We start from the raw sequence: 20476 nt of genomic DNA on the forward strand, positions 1-20476 counted from the left end.
TTGTTGAAAACACTACTCCTAAGGATAATACAGGGGATAAACAGGCCTATCCACCTCCTCAATATCCTAAAAGGCTTCAGAAGTAGAAGTTCGACAAGCCGTTTGTCAAGTTTTTAGAGGTTTTCAAGAAGTTGCACATTAACATATCTTTTGCGGAAGCTCTAGAACAAATATCGAGCTATGCTAAGTTCATGAAAGGTATTCTATCTCGGAAGCTAAAACTTGAGGAGTTGGAAACCGTAGCTCTAACGGAATAGTGCAGTGTTGTGCTGCAACAGAAACTTCCTCCTAAGCTTAAAAGATCCAGGAAGCTTCACGATATCGTGTACCATTGACAATTTATCTTTCGACAGGTGTTTTTATGAACTGGGAGCTATCATCAATCTGATGCCCTTGTCCATTTTCAAGAAACTTGATCTGCCTGGTCCAAAACCTGTAAACATGTCCTTACAACTGGCTGATCGATCCATCACTTATCTGCGAAGAGTAGTGGATAAATTCATCTTCCCTGCCGATTTTATCATTCTGGACTTCGAAGAGGATAAGAATATTTCCATTATCTTGGGAAGACCATTCTTAGCTACAGGCCGCACTTTGCGATGTGTAAAAGGGTGAGCTTACTATGAGGGTTCAGGGTCAAGACATAACTTTTAATGTCATCAATGCAATAAAATTCCCTACTGATGAAGATGAGTGCTTTAAAGTAGAGTTGGTCGACTCTGTAGTGACTTCGGAGCTTGATCAAATGCTAAGGATTGATGCCCTAGAGAGAGCCTTAACAGGGGAATCTGATAGTGAAGATGAAGAGGGGGCAGAGCAGTTGTAGTATTTGAATGCTTCTCCATGGAAAAGGAGATTAGATTTTCCATTCGAGTCTCTTGGATTAGCAGAGCTTAAGAATTCTCAGGAGCGTCTCAAACCATCTATTGAGGAAGCTCCCACACTTGAACTAAAACCACTGCCTGATCACTTGAGGTATGAATTTTTAGGTGATGCATCTACTTTTCCTATTATTATTGCATTTGACCTTTCAGGTAGTGACGAAGACAAGCTCTTGAGAATTCTGAGAGAATTCAAATCAACAATTGGATGGATTATAGCAGATATCAAGGGAATCAGCCCTTCTTACTGCATGCATAAAATTCTGCTTAAAGAAGGAAGTAAGCCAACAGTTGAACAGCATAGAAGACTCAATCCTATCATGAAAGAGGTTGTGAAGAAGGAAATTCTTAAATGGCTGGATGCATGGATCATCAATCTGATTTCTGACAGTTCATGGGTGAGCCCGGTGCAGTGTGTGTCTAAGAAAGAAGGCATTACAGTTGTTCCTAATGATTAGAACGAGCTTATTCCTACTCGGACAGTCACAGTGGAGGGTATGCATGGACTATAGAAAGCTGAATAAAGCCACCAGGAAGGATCACTTCCCGCTTTCATTCATCGATCAAATGTTTGACAGTTTGGCGGGTCATGAGTATTATTGTCTTCTGGATGGGTATTCGGGCTATAATCAGATTTACATTTCCCCAGAAGATCAAAAGAATACCATTTTTACTTGTCCTTTTGGCACTTTCGCTTTCCGTCGAGTTTCTTTCGAACTTTGTGGGGCACCCGCTACTTTTCAGAGATGCATGATGGCCATATTTTATGATATGATTGGCACTGATATGGAGGTGTTCATGGATGACTTCTCTGTGTTTGGGACTTTATATGACGAGTTCTTGCATTATCTTGGTTTGGTGCGGAAAAGATGTGTTGAGACCAATCTGGTGCTCAACTGGGAAAAATGTCACTTTATGGTGCAACAGGATATCATTCTTGGGCACAAGGTCTCTAGCAAAGGTCTGGAAGTGGATAAGGTCAAGGTGGGGGTTATTGAAAATCTTCTTCCATCAATCTCAGTTAAAGGAATCCACAGTTTTCTTGGTCATGCGGGTTTTTATCGGCAATTCATCAAAGACTTCTCCAAAATCTATAAACCCTTGTGCAATCTGTTAGAGAAGGATGTCCCTTTCAAATTCGATGAAGAATGTCTAGATGCTTTTGAGAGCTTGAAAAAGAGTTTGACTACAGCACATGTTATTACTGCACCTGATTGGGGTGAGCCCTTCGAGATGATGTGTGATGCTAGTGATTTTGCAGTTGGAGCTGTTCTTGGCCAGAAGAAGAAGAATATTTTCCATGTGGTTTACTATGCTAGTAAAACCCTTAATGGTGCTCACCTGAATTACACTACTACAGAGAAGGAGCTTTTGGCGATTGTCTATGGTTTCGAGAAATTTCGATCTTACTTACTTGGGACAAAAGTGACAGCTTTTACTGATCATGCTGCTATTCGATATCTCATCTCGAAGAAAGATTCAAAACCTCGATTGATTCGATGGATTCTCTTGTTACAGGAATTCGAGCTGGAAATCAAAGAAAGGAAAGGTACAAAAAACTGGGTAGCAGATCATCTCTCTCGTTTGGAAGATCACGGCAAAGCTTCACAAGATAAGACGTTAATCAATGAATATTTTCCCGATGAGCAACTCTTTGGGGTGCAAGAAGAAGAACCATTTTTTGCAAACATTGAGAACTATCCTATGAGTAATGTTATTCCCCCAGAACTCTCTTATGCTCAAAAGAAGAAGTTCCTACATGAGGTGAAGTGGTATCGATGGGATGAGCCGTTTTTGTTCAAACAGGGAGCAGATCAGATTATCAGGAGATGCATTCCGTATAGTGAGACGGAGGGTATTCTGCGAGATTTTCATTCTACTGTGTATGGTGGCCATTATGGCTCCTAGATGCAAATCTTGATCAGCCCCTCCTTCTAACGCTAATTTGTTGACGGAGGATTTTGGTATCAACAAGGTTCGAGGTTCGTAGCCGGAAACAAGATCTGTGATGGTGGTTCTTCGTCAGAAAATGTGAACAATAATCGTCGGATTTTATGAACAGTGTTTGGTTTTTGTGATTATTAGTGGCTGAGATTGCTCAGGGTTAGTGGTGGCTCATTTGCGCTCTTGCTTCTTCCCCCTTGCAATTTTCCTACGTATCCCTATTTATAAGGAATCAAGCCAATGTAGTTCTTGGGGAATAAGAAATCTAATGGGCTTAGATCTCTTGTCCCGAGGCCCAATAGGAAACCTACTGGAAATCGTCTTCTACTAGTTTTAGGAATGTCCACTGATGAGTCCTAACTACAAAGGCTCGTCCACTGATGAGGCCTAACTTCACAAATAAGGCATCTCCCACCAAGGATAACCCTCCGGTACCACCTGTTTCTCTAATCCGTGGGCGCAGGTATAGTCGTGGTTCACCCCAAATATTGGACGCATCCTTGTCCCCGGATAAGGAGCCCCTACTAGATTGCTAGACAAGTGATCCCAAGCTTTTGGGTGCAAAGTGCAGGATACTCCAAAGTCTTCCAACGAGGACACCCGTTGACTACAGAGACAGAGCTCCCAAATCACAAACCAGAGTTTACCCCACATCCCCAATGAGGACACTCATTGACTACAGGAGGAAGCCTTCCGTCCAAGTATATGGTATAAATACAAGGTTTAAGCTTAGGCCATCTCCAACCATTACTCTATTTTAAAACAACTCTATCACTAAATTTTCACTTCAAATCACAATTTCTTCTCTAAGCATTCCATCAAATTTTACTTCAAACCTATTTTATATGCATATAAAACTATAAACATACACACAAGTATAACTATATTATGGAATAACAAGTGGAATGGATATGTGTCAGCCGTTAATATATTATTTTATATGTACGGTGCACCTTCAAATATAGAGTTGAACGGTGTATTACTTCATAAATAAAGATGAAGTTATCTATCATTGGAGATGGAATTTAAAGACTTTAACTTCAAATATAGAGTAATAAAAAGTGAAGGGAAATTTTAAAACAACCATTGAAGATGCACTTGGTCTATATATTATCTTCTAACAACTAATTGCCTATTTTTTTTTAATTTTTAGAGCCCCTAATTTTAATGCTGGATTCTCAAACAAAAGCTGTTTTTTAATTATTATTATTTCTTTTTTTCGAAAAGAAGGGCCCTTTCATTTTTTTATTTAATTTAATTTGATCCACTTCTTCGATTGATTGAATAGTATCTCAATACATACAAACACACTCCTTAAAAAGTTCCCCTTGCTTTTCTATTGAATAACATATGTGCTATATTCCGGCGATAAATCACTAATTATACTTACAAGAATCACTAAATTTTAGTTAATTTAACTAATAATATAAAAAAGAACAGAGAGTTATATTGAACTTTGTTGGGCCTGGTCCACTTATGTGGGCTATGATTTTATTAAACCCAAATAAATAAATAAATAAATAATACAAGAAAAGGTCCGAGAGCAGAAAAAGAAATTAAAAAGGGGGAGACAAAGTGTTGCTGTGAGTATGATATTCATACTGATATACTCTTCAATCACTAAATCGTATAACGACAATCACTAAATTATACATAATAATCACCAAATTACACATAGTAATCAATATATTGTACATAGAATTCACTATTTACATGGTCTGGTTTCTAGGGTTTAGCCCTAAACCCTAGACTAAGTTAGGGTTTAGGCTTAGACTCTAGGGTTTAGGGCCCTAAACTCTACATCCTAAACCCTAAATAAATGGAATGTTTATTAACTAATTTCTTATTATTAGAAAGAGCTAAATATTTTTAAAACCAATTTAAGGAATTGGTGAACCCTAAAAACTTAAGAATTACTAAATTAAGTTCCAATTTAAATTTTAGATAGTAATTTATAGATCTTAAATCACTAATTATGCTTACAAGAATCACTAAAATTAAGAAAGTTTTAAAATTATAGTAATTTCGGTTTAGTGATTCCGTTAAGTATAAATAGTGATTATCGTCGGAATATAGCAAATATGGTATGCAAATTGATCGTTGGAAGATGGAGAAAAATATAGTGAAGTCAGATTTAAAAAAATGTCGATTAATGAAAAAATTAAATTAAAAACAGGAATAAAATTATTTACGCCATTGAACAAAATACACAGAGGATACACAGGGAGTCACGTGAATTGGTGGGAGAGGATACCCAGGGAGTCACGTGAATTGGTAGGAGAGGATACACATGGAGTCACGTGAATTGGTGGGAGGAGAGAGAATGAGTGTATAAAATTAGGGATGGCAAAATAATCCAATCCGACGGATACCCGATCTGAAATCCGAAATTTTGGATTTACCGAACCCGATTTTTTGGATTTGGATATGGCTTCAATTTTTAAACCCGAAATTTTTTGGATTTGGATATTAGGTATACCGATCTGAAACCCGATCCGAAATTCGAAACTCTATCGGAACCCGAAATCCGAAAAAAACCCGAATTATTATATATATATATATTATTAGAATTATATAGATAACATATAATATTATATATATATTATTTTATATAATATACATTATACATATTATTATATAATATTTAGAATATATGTTTTTATATTTATATTAAAAAATAATTTATTATAAAGTTTAAAGAAATATAATTATTTAATCATTTAAATGGGTGATAAGGTTTATAAGGTTAACAAAACATCTTTTAGTGATAAATCTAAAAAATTGGGTATCAATTGAGTTGATTTCTTAAATACTAGCTATACATATAATAACATAATTAATAATGTGATAGTGGTGGAAAATGGCACGTTAAAAACTCTTTCTCTGCAAGTTGCGTGTTCAATCCAAGCACTTGTAATATCAATAATTATATAAATTTTCAGATTTCGGGTTCGGGTTCGGGTTTCGGGTTCGGGTTTCGGGTTCGGTTATGTATATCCAATTTTAAAAAAATTCGGGTTTCGGGTATACCCGAATCTGATCCGAAATCCGATGGATCGGGTTCGGGTATGGATAAAATTTTCGGATTTGGATATGGATTCTGCAAAATCCGATCCGACCCAATTGCCATCCCTATATAAAATTTATGTGGGGAAGATTCGATTCAAGTTATATTTCTAGTTTTTAGAATAATATTGGTTTTTATTCGATCATCTCCATATATATATATATATATATTTTGTGCCACGTGACAATGACTTTTGCTTGACTGCTATAAAAAGCTGGGCATGCAAAAATATACACGTTGACCTGATTAATTCTTGTATATCAATATACATTTATTATCTTCTGGTGTGAAGTATCTTTCAGCAATTTGACATTTCAATGGAGGTTTTGCATACTTATACAAGTGTGCAATGTAATATTTGGATTAATGATAAATTTGAGGAGAAACATGATACACTTTAAAATTTCCAATCACCATTTTATACTTGTTCTCATCTTCTTTTTACTTCCATCCACCCTCACAACAGAATCTACAAGACAAGGTGAAGCTCTATTGAAGTGGAAGAGTAGCCTAGCTTCGAGTTCGTTACTCAGTTCTTGGTCACTTGCAAATCTCACTAATCTTTGTAACTGGACTGGTATTATTTGTAACTCTGCAGGTTCAGTCTCCGAGATTAACCTTTCGAGGAAACAACTCAAGGGAACACTTGCCAAGTTCGGTTTCACTACTTTTCCAGATCTCAACCAGTTCATTATCAATAATAACAACCTCACGGGTCCAATACCGCCAGATATTGGAAAGTTGACAGAGCTTCAATATGTAGATTTTAGCTTCAATCATCTCAATGGTTCTATTCCATACCAGGTGAGTCATCTTCAGAGGTTGCGCACCCTAGATCTCTCAGCTAATCTCTTGGAAGTTCTAAACTGGTCCGATTTTCGCCCCATGCCATTTTTTACTAGACTTTATCTCGGTGCCAATAATATTGCGTCGAAATTACCAGAATTCATATCCAATAGTCATAACCTAACTTATCTTGATCTTTCATCGAACTCGATAACAGGTGATCTGGTGAATGAATCAGTTTTGAAATATCTGCACAACCTTGAACACCTCAACTTAGGTAACAATTCTTTAAAGGGCCCGTTTCCACCAGATATATTCAAGCTCTCCAAATTAAGATTTCTTCTCCTATCATATAATAGATTTACAGGTTCTATTCCAGATAATATAGGGAGGCTTCGTGATCTTGAAGAACTTCATTTGACTAATAACTCTTTTAAAGGTTCTATTCCTTCTGGTCTGGGGCTCTTGACCAAGCTCAAGTTCTTAGAACTTAATTTCAATCATCTTAGCGGCAAAATTCCTTCTGAGCTTGGGCTTTTAACTAAGCTCACCTCGTTAAATCTTGAATCGAATAATCTCAGTGGAAATATTCCACGGGATATTGGAAACCTGAAGCTACTGACTTCTCTTGGTCTTGGCTATAATCAATTGAGTGGACCGCTTCCAAACACCGTCTCAAATCTCAGTAATCTAATTGTTATACACCTGCATGATAATAGGCTATCTGGAAATATTCCGAGTGACTTTTGGGAGAACTCTGTATCCTTAGTTGCCATTGATTTTTCGAACAACAATTTTACAGGAAACATTCCAAGGAAATTTAATGTTCACCCGAATCTTGATCACATCGACTTAAGTGGTAACACATTTACAGGTCATTTTTTCTCCTTTATCTTTTATCCGCTTAGCATGTAACTTCAGCTTAACGACTATAATTTGATTACATAATATTTACCTAAGACGTGAGTTTTACCAGGTGAGGTTCCCCCAACGATTTGCAAGGCCACATCCCTAAGGATTCTTCATTTGTCAGATAATAGATTAAGCAAAACACTTCCAAGTTGCTTGGCAAGTCTTGCTGACAATCTGATTTCCTTGAATCTTGGTTATAATCAATTTCAAGGAACGATACCAACAACATTCAGCAAAAACTGTCAACTGTCCTTTGTAAACATGCATAACAATCACTTTGAAGGACCATTGCCCCAAGCTTTCGCAAACTGTAAGCAGTTGACAATTCTTGATGTAGGAAATAACAAAATAAGTGGGACATTTCCGTCATGGCTAATTACTCTTGGACAGCTAGAAGTACTCGTCATGCGATCAAACAGGCTTCATGGTATGGTAAATGGAAGAGCTACGGCTCATCCATTCCCCAAGTTACGAATTGTGGATCTCTCCAACAACCAGTTCACCGGCCATTTGCCAATACCATATTTTCATAATATTAAACCAAATGATCAGCCGTACAGTTACTATCCTCTAGTGAGTCCCTATTATCCACCACCTGTCTCAATAAATGTGAAAGGGAGAAAGTACGAAGTGAATAAAATTCTTCATCTTTATACAGCCATTGATTTGTCGTCCAACAAATTTCAAGGAGAAATTCCAAAGGTCACTGGAGAGCTTAAATCGCTTGCATTGCTCAATCTATCTCATAATAGTCTTAGAGGACCTATCCCGTCACTTCTGGGAAATATGGAAGCGCTCCAGTCTTTAGATTTATCTTCAAATCAGTTGACAGGTGGTATTCCTAAACAGCTTACTAGTTTGACATTTCTGCAAGTATTAAATCTCTCCGATAACTATCTTACGGGGGAAATTCCTCAAAAAGGACAATTTGGCACTTTCAGTAATGATTCTTACCTAGGCAACTCGGACTTGTGTGGATCTCCTTCGACAAAGAAATGTATACACTCAGTGTCACCGCCAGGAGTCAAAAATGATCATCATGACGGTGAAGATAATGAATTCCACTGGGAAGTGATCGTGATGGGATTTGGAACCGGATTGATATGCGGATTTTCTGCAGGATACATTGTTTTTACAATCGAAAGACCTTGGTGGTTTGTGAGATACATCCGAGGACTGCAGCAGAAGTTGATGAGAAGATTCAAGAAGAAAAATATCCGATCAACTCGAACACATTGAATACCAAGTTATCTTGAGATGACATGTTCTGTTACATTAAGATAATATGTTAAATTTGTGGTGTCATAAAGAATTTGCCAGTTTATTATGTGTGAATACAATCTGCGATTAATACATATAAATCAAATAAGTGTCTGCGTGAGTAAACGAAATCAAACAGAGAAAGAAAGGATATAACCAAAGGGAGATCCTCGAGTCCAGTTGAAACTGTAACCTTAAAGCTATTTCGCCTCTCACCGTATGTGCTGGTCGATAGCCTCCCAGGATAAAACAAAATACTAGTATAATCGATATATCGAATATACTCTCGGCGAACTTGAACTAAGCCCGAGAACTATCACCGGAATATTGGAAAAATTTAAGACTAAAGAGACCGAGAATGAAAGAGATGACTCTTATTTCCTTGACTTAATAAAACTGATGCCCTAAGACTCTATTTATAAAGAGAGGCTTGAAAGGACTTGTTTTTCTTTTCGATGTGGTACATGGTATTTATAAGAAAAACTAAGGAATATGTTTGTGCTACTTTCAATGTGGTACAAAACCACTTTTCATATTAAAAGGTAAAACTTTGTAACATCAGTTCTCATTCACCTTTTACTCATTTTGAGCATGTAAATATGCGTTGAAATCCGCTCGAAGAGGAGAATACGTTCCAATAAATACACACCACTAACACATAATGTGTCTCACTCATATAGAGTCTCAAAATGATTCACAACTTAGTCTAAAATACTAAGTTTGTCCAACAATCCCCCACAAATGAGATTGATGGTCCAGTAGCACGCACCACATAGACAGACAGACGCGGAGCTTGACTTGGTGATAGTTCCGGCGGTCAGATATAGCATACGATAGGTAGAGAATGCTCCTTGAACCTTCGCTCAAATAAGTATATCGACTTTACTGGTAAACAGTATGACGCGATGTCCTTGAACTGTTCGACCGTTTGTGTAAACGATGACATACTCATCACTATATCTTTCCTGACTCATTCAGTTCTCATGATTATGTCCATTTTGGCCATGGAACATCGTCCTGGTTCTGCAGGAGTTTCTAAAGAATTGTGCCTCGCAATTCTCCTTTGAAGCGGCCCCACTTCTCTCCCACATAGGTGATCTTTATCTTATAGAGTAACCCGCGTTTACTCAACTGAATTCCATGTGTACACTCCTGAACTCCATGTATTCATCAAAGATCATTAAAAGCTCAAAGCTTAACCTCGTACCTTACGGATCTCACTATTTCCTCATCATAGGAACAGGCCAGGGGTTACCCCATAATAATTTGGTCATCATGATTTAGTTTTCCCATTGAACCAAGTTCTTGGGATCTCCAGTCAGCAATGGTTGGGTGTCCACCATGATGCCATTAAGCAATAGGCTTAAGGCCCATCCCTCTCGATGATATCTCAACCACTTCTCTTGATAACCCTTTGGTTAGTGGATCCGCGATATTATCTTTTGACGGTATATAATCAATAGTGATAATTCCGGTTGAGATCAATTGTCTAATGGAACTGTGTCGTCGTCGTATATGACGAGACTTTCCATTATACATCGTGCTCTGTGCTCTGCCAATAGCGGATTGACTATCACAGTGAATCCCTATTGCAGTTACAGGCTTTGGCCATCTTGGAATACCCTCCAGAAACTGACGTAGATATGCAGCCTCTTCGGCGCATTTATCTAGTGCCACAATCTCAGCTTCCATCGTGGAATGAGTTATCACCGTTTATTTTGAGGATTTCCATGATATTGCCGCTCCAGCTAATGTAAACACATATCCACTCGTAGACTTAAGTGTTTTCTTGCTAGATATCCCGTTTGTGTCAGTATATCCTTCTAATACTGCTGGGTATCCTCCATAGTGCAGTCCATAGTCTCGAGTTCCCCTCAAGTACCTTAGTACCCTTATGATCGCTTTCCAGTGATCAGCTCCTGGATTACTCGTAAACCTACTCAACTTGCTAATTGAGTATGCAATGTCTGGTCTTATACAGCTCATGAGGTACATCAGACTACCAATTATCCTCGAGTATTCCAATTGGGAAACAGCTACACCTTTGTTCTTGGATAGGTGCAAAGTCATATCCACAGGTGTCCTAGCTTTCTCAAAGTCATCCTTAAGAAACTTCTCAAGGATCTTGTCAACATAATGTGGTTGACTTAATGCGAGACCCTCTGATGTTCTAAAAATTTGAATTCCCAGAATTACATTTGCTAGTCCCATGTCTTTCATGTCGAATCTTGATTTCAACATATCCTTGGTAGATTTGATCACTTTATCATTGCTTCCGACAATAAGTAGATCATCTACATATAGTGTCATCATGACATAGCCACTCTCATTATCCTTGTAATAGGCACAACTATCACATTCATTAATTTTGAAGCCATTTGCCAGCACGACCTCATCAAATTTTTCATGCCATTTCATAGGCGCTTACTTCAAACCATACAATGATTTCACCAATCTACAGACTTTTCTTTCTTGTCCTGGGACAACAAACCCTTCGGGTTGTTCCATATAGATTTCCTCATCTATGTCTCCATTTAGGAAAGCTGTTTTCACATCCATTTGATGTACAGTTAGATTACGCATTGCAGCAATAGCAAACATCATCATTATGGACGTTATTCTCGTTACAGGAGAGTATGTATCAAAGTAATCAAGGCCTTTTTGTTGCTTGTATCCTTTAATTACAAGTCTGGTCTTATACTTTTCAATAGTGCCATCAGTTTTCAACTTCTTCTTGAAAACCCACTTGCTACCTAATGGTTTGCAACCAGTAGGCAAGTCCACTAATTCCCAAGTATGATTCTGCATAATTGAATCAACTTCATTCTTGATGGCCTCTTTCCACATAGGCCCATCAGGTGAGGTAACCGCCTCCTTATAGGTTTTTGGGTTACCTTCTTCGAGCAAATAGGTCATAAAATCAAACCTATAGGATTTCTCTGTTCGTTGTCTTTTGCTCCTTCTCACTACCCCCACATTTTCGTCTTCACTTTCGTCACTCTCAATATCGTCATCTACAAACTCATGAGATCGTTTAGACGTCGTAGGTTGTTGGTTTCCTGGATTACAGGGAAACATCGTCTCAAAGAATGAGGCATTCCTTGATTCCATAATGGTATTATTTTGAATATCAGGAATCTTGGATTCATGAACAAGAAACCGATATGCAGTACTGTGTGGAGGATATCCGATGAAGATACAATCCACAGTCTTAGGACCTATCTTCACCTTCTTCGGTGTAGGGATCAGTATCTTTGCAAGGCACCCCCACACTTTCAGGTGTTGGTAACTTGGTTTCTTTTTCTTCCACATTTCATAAGGACTTACATCCTTATTCTTGCGTATCGTAATATTTAAAATATTATTTGCGCTTAAGATGGCTTCTCCTCACATCGATTGTGGAAGCCCAGAGCTTAACAACATCGCATTTATCATCTCTTTCAGAGTGCGATTCTTCCTCTCAGCCACACCATTTGACTGAGGGGAGTATGGTGTAATAACCTCATGGATTATACCATGTTATGAACAGAATTTCCCAAACGGTTCAACATATTCACCTCCACGATCACTTCGTATCGTTTTGATTTTCTCAGTTTGTTGTGTCTCAACTTCTTCTTTATAGATTTTAAATTTTTCTATAGCTTCGTCTTTGCTTTTCAACAAATATACATAGCAGTATTTTGTACAATCATCAATGAATGTAATAAAATACTTGTTTCCTCCTCTTGGTGGAGCGAATTTTAAATCACATATATCGCTATGTATTAGGTCTAGCACTTTAGTGTTCCTTTCCACACGTTTAAATGATGATCTCGTTAATTTTGCCTCAACACAAGTCTCACACTTATGTTTTGAATCAATAGTGAGTTTTGGTATGTATTCTTTTGCACTTAAACGTCGTAAAGTGTCATAATTTACATGTCCTAATCTAGCATGCCATAAATTAGGAGACTTAAGCTAGTAAGCAGAAGAATTCTTCATTTCATTATCGTCCTTAACGGACATCAAATTGAGCTTAAAAAGCCCATCGGTTACATAACCCTTGCCTACAAACATACCACTCTTAGACAAAATAACTTTATCTGACTCTATTACAATGCGAAAGCCATGCTTATTCAACAGAGAACCAGACACAAGGTTCTTGCGAATATCAGGCACATAAAGTACATTCTTCAAAGTCAGATTCTTCCCAGAGGTCATCTTCAGGATCACCGTGCCTTCACCCTCAATGGTAGAAGTTGCTGAATTCCCCATGTAGAGCTTCTCACCAGCATTGGAAGCTTTGAGGCTAGAGAAAATTGCCTTGTCTGAGCAAACATGCCTAGCAGCACCAGTATCAATCCACCATTCACGCGGATTAGAACCGACCAGGTTCACTTCAAAGACCGTAGCACAGAGGTCTATATCACCCATCTCCTTGGAGATATTATCAACCATGTTTGCTTCTTTCTTCTTGTTGGGCTTCTTGGGCTTCTTGCAGTCAGAAGACCTATGACCAACCTTATCATAGTTGTAGCACTTCCCTTGAAATTTCGACTTTGAAATCCCTCCCTTGGGTGCCAGCTTTGCCCCTTTACCAGAACTAGTCTTCTTGGGCTTGGAGCTTTGAGCATGCTCCACCATGTTTGCCTTCTCAGTGGCAACATTAACTTTCTTCTCGGACCCTCTGTTGTCTTCTTCAATACGAAGTCTAACAATAAGATCCTCCATAGATATCTCATTTCGCTTGTGCTTAAGGTAGTTCTTGAAATCTTTCCATCCAGATGGAGGCTTTTCAATAACAGCAGCAACTTGGAAAGTCTCACTTATGACCATTCCCTCAGCATGAATGTCATGAATGATCACCTGCAGTTCCTGCACCTGACTGACCACAGTCTTAGAGTCTGCCATCTTATAATCAAGAAAGCGGCCAACAATCCACTTCTTTGCCCCAGCGTCCTCGGTTTTATACTTATGGTCAAGTGACTCCCATAAGACCTTAGCTGTTGGCTTCGCGCTGTATACGTTATACAACGAGTCAGACAAACAATTTAACACATAGTTGCGACAGATGTAGTCGGAGTGCTTCCAAGCATCAGCAGCATACACAGTCTGCATGTTACTCTCAGCAGTGAGCAACAGTGGTTCTTCCTTAAGGAAGCGATCCATATACAACGTGGTCAGATAAAAGTGCATCTTTTGTTGCCAACGTTTGAAGTTCGTTCCGTTGAACTTCTCAGGTTTTTCAGCATGTGCAGCAGGCACAGTTGGCATAACAGGTGCAGCAGGCACCACAGGTGGAACAGATGGTACGTGCGTCTGTACTACAGGTGTATGCACACCAGTAGGCACCGCAGGTATGATCGGAGGAGTGAATCATGCCGATATATGTCCAAGAGGAACACTAAATTGTCCAATGACAGTGTGTCCCACAGGCACATGTCCCGAAGGCACATGTCCAACAGGAGTTTAACCCCCATCAGATCGTACGATCTGTGCGTTAGGGTTAATCGGCTGCTGGTGAACCCCATCAGATCCAGTGATCTGTGCGTTGGGATCAGCCGTCATGTTCATCAGATCATTCACAGTTTGGTTCTCCATCGATCTGTTACTCAACAAAACAAGCAGTACAGATGTATCAGTCACAGATGTATAAAATAAGATAGCTTTAAGATTGTGAATACAATCTGTGATTAATACATATAAATCAAATAAGTGTGTGCGTGAGTAAACGAAATCAAACAGAGAAATGAAAGATATAACCAAAGGGAGATCCTCGAGTCCAGTCAAAACGGTAACCTTAAAGCTATTTCGCCTCTCACCGTATGTGCTAGTCGATAGCCTCCCAGGATAAAATGAGATACTAGTATAATCGATAGATCGAATATACTCTCAGCGAACTTGAACTAAGCCCGAGAACTATCATCGGAATATTGGAAAAATTTAAGACTAAAGAGACCGAGAATGAAAGAGATGATCTTATTCCCTTGATTTAATAAAACTGATGTCCTAAGACTCTATTTATAAAGAGAGGCTTAAAAGAACTTGTTTTTCTTTTCGATGTGATACATGATATTTATAAGAAAAACTAAGGAATATGTTTGTGCTACTCTCGATGTGGTACAAAACCACTTTTCATATTAAAAGATAAAACTTTGGAATATTAGTTCTCATTCACCTTTTACTCATTTTGAGCCTCGAAGAGGAGAATACGTTCCAATAAATACACACCACTAACACATAATGTGTCTCACTCATATAGAGTCTCAAAATGATTCAAAGCTTAGTCTAAAATACTAAGTTTGTCCAACATTATGTACATAAGTTTGTGGTGCCATAATTCTTAGTAAATGATTTCTTATTATGCCAAGGTAGGCATTAGTCTGGTACTTCGGTTCTGATACTAAATTCACTTTACTTTCAGGGATCATTAGCGCTTCCCTCGTTTATGGAAAAAGATTTCAAACAAATGCAGGAATGAGGAAACCCTCTGCTGTCGTATCAACTTAAAAGTTATACGCCTCCACCAAGAAAAAAATGAGAGAGGTTTTACCGCGTTGGATAGAGAAACGCCAAATCTATGTTTAAAGCAGAGATCCAAGATGTGCAGAACACATATACAGAAACTAGAAAACTATGGCAGCAGGGGCGTAAATTTCATTAAACTTGTATACAATAAACTTGAACAAAAATGTGTGCTACATAAATGAAGGTAATTTAGACCATATCACCTGTTACACCATAGCTCAATAAATTAATTTATACTTGTGTATTAATTCATACCAAAATAATACTCTGTTTAGACTTGTTTACAAAGAGAGACAGACAGAGAAGTGCATAGTTCAACATCTTTGAAACATATGGTTAGTTGTGAATACTAGTTACAAAATATCTCCAATTTCAAAGTCTTCAAGAGCATGCAATGACTACACAATGTTCCTAAATGCAAACAGTAGGGGCTGGGGCTACCTTCCAACTACTAAATTATGCATAAATGCCTTCCTACTTCCTTGATCTTCTTGTATTTTCATACATTTTGTTTTCTACTGTAGCAGGTATATATTTTGCTGTTTGATAAAACTAATTGAAGTGTGCACTAAAGTGTTGGATCGTTATGTGACGTCTGACGAACATGATGAGCAGAAACATGGTACACTTTGAAAGGCCTTGGCACCTTCTACTTTTTGTTTCCTTTCTCCTTTTACTTCCATCCATCCTTACAACACTACCTACAACAAGACTTGAAGGAGAAGCTCTATTGAAGTGGAAGATTAGCCTAACTCCATCTTCGTTCCTCGATTCTTGGTCACTCACCAGTCTCACCAATCTTTGCAACTGGACTGGCATTATCTGTGATTCTGCAGGTTCAATCACTGAAATAAACCTCTTAGCAAAACAAATCAGTGGAACGCTTGCTAACTTCAATTTTACTTCTTTCCCAAATCTAAATAGTTTCACCATTGCAGATAACAAGTTCACCGGCTCAATACCACCAGGCATTAAATATTTAACAAAGCTTCAATACCTCGATTTTAGCTCTAATCATCTAAACGGTTCCATCCCATACCAGATTAGCCATCTTTAGAGGCTGCCCATCTTAGACCTTACAGATAATCACTTGGAAGCTCCAAACTGGTCCAATTTTTCCACCATGCCTTTTTTGCTTAGCCTCAATCTTAGTTTCAATAATCTTGCATCAAAATTCCCAGAATTTATATCTCATTGCCATAACCTTGAATCCCTCAATCTTCGTAACAATTCTTTTGAGGGGCCATTTCCAGAAAATGTTTTGAGGCTATCCAAATTAAAAGATCTTTCCCTATCAAGTAATAAGTTTTCAGGTTCTATTCCCTCTGATATAAGGGTACTTCGTCATCTTGAAGTTTTTCGTTTGGATGACAATTTATTTAGAGGAGTGATTCCTTCTTCCGTGGGTCTACTTACGGAGCTTCAATACCTCGACCTTGGATATAACCATTTGAATTCGAGTATTCCTTCTGAGCTGGGATTCTTGACTAAGCTCAACCACTTAGCTCTCTGTTCTAATAGTCTGACCGGCTATATTCCTTCTGAACTGGGGCTCTTGAGTAAACTCGACTACTTAGCTCTCTGTTCCAATGGTCTAACAGGCAACATTCCATACGAGTTAGCGCTCTTGACTAGGCTCAAAAGATTACATCTTTATTCCAATAATCTTACAGGCAATATTCCTTCCGACATTTGGAATCTGACGTCACTTGAATTCCTTAGTCTCGATGATAATGAATTGACTGGAATGCTTCCAGAGACCAATTCTAATCTTGGTAATCTATTGGTTCTTGGCCTGAATGATAACAGGTTTTATGGGAATATTCCAACTCACTTCTGGAAAAATTCTACATCCTTATATTCCATCGATTTTCCAAACAACAATTTCTCTGGAAACATTCCCAAGGAATTCAATGCTCCGAATTTGGATTATATCAATTTAAGTGGAAACCATTTTACAGGTCATATTTTTGCCTCATTTATCTTTTCTTTTGTATGCTACTTCAGTTTAATGCCAGTAATTTTTTACTGAAAATTAATTAGAGCTCTTACATTTTAACAGGTGAAATTCATGCAATTTGCAACGCCACACTTCTTGAGACTCTTGATCTGTCAAATAATGGATTCAGTGGCGCTCTTCCAAATTGTTTTGGAAATCTTGCTCGTAGACTGTCTTCTGCTAAACTTGGTAATAATAAATTTCGAGGACTAGTATCCACAAACTTCACCATGAGTTGTCAGCTGAAATTCTTAAGCATGTACAGCAATCACTTTGAAGGAATGCTGCCCCCAGCATTGTCAGACTGTAAGCAGTTACAAATTCTTGATATTGGAAACAACAATATAAGTTGTACATTTCCGTCATGGCTAATCTCTCTTAGAGAGAGCTACGAGTCCTTGTCTTGCGATCAAACAGATTTCATGGTACAGTAAGTGGAATAAATGGATCACATTCCTTCCGCAAGTTGCCAATCATGGATCTTTCCAACAATGAATTAACTGGCAATTTGCCAATTCAGTATTTTAGTACTATTAAACAGAGTGAAAAGGCTTTTGAATATAATTATTACTATTTACGGGCACAGCCCTATAATCCAGCATCTGTCTCAATTATTGTGAAAGGGACTGAGTATGAAGTGAATAAAATCCTTCATATTTACACGGCCATTGATCTGTCGTGCAACAAATTTCAAGGAGAAGTTCCACAGATCACCGGAGAGCTTAGATCGCTTGCATTGCTCAATCTATCTCATAATAGTCTTACAGGTCATATCCCGTCAGTGCTGGGAAATATGGAAGCGCTTCAATCTCTAGATTTGTCATCTAATCAATTGACAGGTCCTATTCCTCCTGAGCTAACTAGTTTGACATTTCTGGAGGTCTTGAATCTCTCGGAAAACCATCTTACTGGAGAAATCCCTCAGAAGGGACAATTTAGCACTTTCAGTAATGATTCATACCTAGGTAACTCTGCCTTGTGTGGATCTCCTTTGACAAAGAAATGTAAGCACAAAGTGTCACCATCACAAGAAGTCGAAAATGGTAATCAAGATCATGCATTCGACTGGAAAGTGATCCTAATGGGATATGGAATCGGATTGGTATGTGGATTGTCTATCGGTTACATTGTGTTCAAAATCGAAAAACCTTGGTAGTTTTTGAGATACATTGAAGCACTGCAGCAGAAGTTGATGACAATATCCAGGAAGAAAATTGGTTGGCCAAGACAAACAACTTGAAGACACTGTTGTTTTGGGTTGATGCGTTCTGAATCAGTTGTATCTTTGGCACATAACATTTGTGGTGTCATTTATATATTTTTATGCAAAGTTTAGTACTAGTAGTTTATGTCTGGTAATGAAATTACTTTTGTTGCAAATTTATTAGTCTTAACCTCATTAACTAAATCAAACCATGTTGAGAGGAATTGTTGGATACAGAAACACCAAAATCAAAATCGAAGGGAATATGAGAACGCAACTTGAACTATGTCGTGGTTTATATTATTGCAGGGGGTCTGAATTTAGACTCTAATTTGTGTTACATAACATCTCATTGTGTAATTTACTTATTTGAATTTAGACACAGCAAGTTTCAAGGGAATTTGATTCTATTATGTTGAATTAACCGGTGCACTTCCACATTGTTGGGGAAATTTTTCTGATGCACTTCTTTCTCTGAAACTTGGTTATAATCAATTACAGTGAACAATACCAACAACGTTCACCGAGAGCTGTCAGCTGACATTTTTGTACATGCACGGAATTTACTTCGAAGAGCTAGAAGTCCTTGTCTTGCAATCAAATAAACTTCATGGTACATTTAGTGAAACAAGAACCCTGAGCCCTTTTCAAAAGTTGCGCATAGTGGATCTCTCCAAGAATGAATTCACAGGCAAATTTCCAATTCAATATTTTAATACTATGATACCGAATAATAGGGCATATACTTCTTGTGAGATATGGAACTGGATTGATATTCGGACTATCTGCAGGGTATATTGTTTTTAAAAATCAGAAAGCCTTGCTGGTTTTAGAGATGCGTAAAAAGACTTCAGTAGAAGCTGATGAGGAGATCCACGAAGAACACTGTTGATCAAGACTAACAACTTGAAAAGAATTTATCTTATGATAATGTGTTCTAATGATCGGGTGTATACAATGCACATATTATTTGTGATGTCATCTAATAATTTGTTATGCTATGTTATGTAGTAGTCTGGTTCCAATAATGAGCTCACTTGTGTTCTACTAATCACCAGGTAGTAGTTTAGAACTGATGAAATACCAAACTTATGAAATAATTCCTAGATAAGCAAGGCTTTTATTTTTATGTGAATGGTTGCTCGTGTGGTTCGTCTGCCACCTGATAATAGTTAATAAGGGCAATCTTTGGTAATTGTATAGCGAAGTGGTGTTTGACAGTGTTAGAGTAAACTCATATTAGGCCTGAATTTTCAAAAGTTATCCACGTGAAAAAGTTGTGAACAATAGAATTGTCCGGTTGATTATTGCATCTTTATCAACAATTTGAAGAAAAAGAATTGTGAAATACCAAACAAAATTATTAAAGTTTGGACGAAACGTTTACTGGTAAAAGATGTTCAGTTTCCAGATTGAAAGAAAGCTGCTTTCAGTTGTCTCTGCCATTGCCTGAACTAGAAAATTCAGAAATAGAATGATTCCAAGTTGGCATGTGGAATGGGTTATTATGATGCATTAAATTGGACAGAGCCATCTTTGAAAGTGGTCGTAGCTAGTTTGCATAGGGTTAAACATATGCAGTTGACAGCTTCTTTAGGCTGCTGTTTAGACTTTGCCCTTACTATGAAACCAGGGAATGTGTATCACTCATTGTATCAAGCTGTTCATCAATCAGTTCATGCAAGCTTTCTCAACTTTCATCTGCATATATAACGCCTCTGTGATCTCCGTACCCCTCCTACCATAACAGGTCTAAATTAATTTTAATAGCTCAAACAGCACCAAGAAGTTGAAAACTGAGAAAAGAATACTGCTAGCTACCAAAAGAATTTATCAGATACAAACATTTTTATCAACTCTAACACGAAGATAAGTTGAGTAAGATTGAACAGTAACATAAGAACTTTCAATACTAA

At 37.8% G+C, this 20476-nt stretch overlaps 1 protein-coding gene and 1 pseudogene across 1 annotated transcript; both read left to right on the forward strand.

The window, feature by feature from the left end:
• Positions 1–6166: 6166 nt before the first annotated feature.
• Positions 6167–8930, forward strand: LOC141689033 (uncharacterized). The gene is made up of 2 exons (XM_074493192.1): positions 6167–7552; positions 7655–8930. The coding sequence occupies exons 1-2, from the start codon at positions 6259–6261 to the stop codon at positions 8827–8829; spliced, it is 2469 nt and encodes an 822-aa protein (XP_074349293.1). The 5' UTR covers positions 6167–6258; the 3' UTR covers positions 8830–8930.
• Positions 8931–15764: 6834 nt separating this feature from the next.
• Positions 15765–18773, forward strand: LOC141693171 (receptor-like protein 9DC3; annotated as a pseudogene).
• The last annotated feature ends 1703 nt before the right edge of the window (positions 18774–20476 follow it).

This window comes from Apium graveolens, chromosome 10, assembly GCF_009905375.1.
Source record: "Apium graveolens cultivar Ventura chromosome 10, ASM990537v1, whole genome shotgun sequence".
Taxonomy (NCBI): Eukaryota; Viridiplantae; Streptophyta; class Magnoliopsida; order Apiales; family Apiaceae; genus Apium; species Apium graveolens.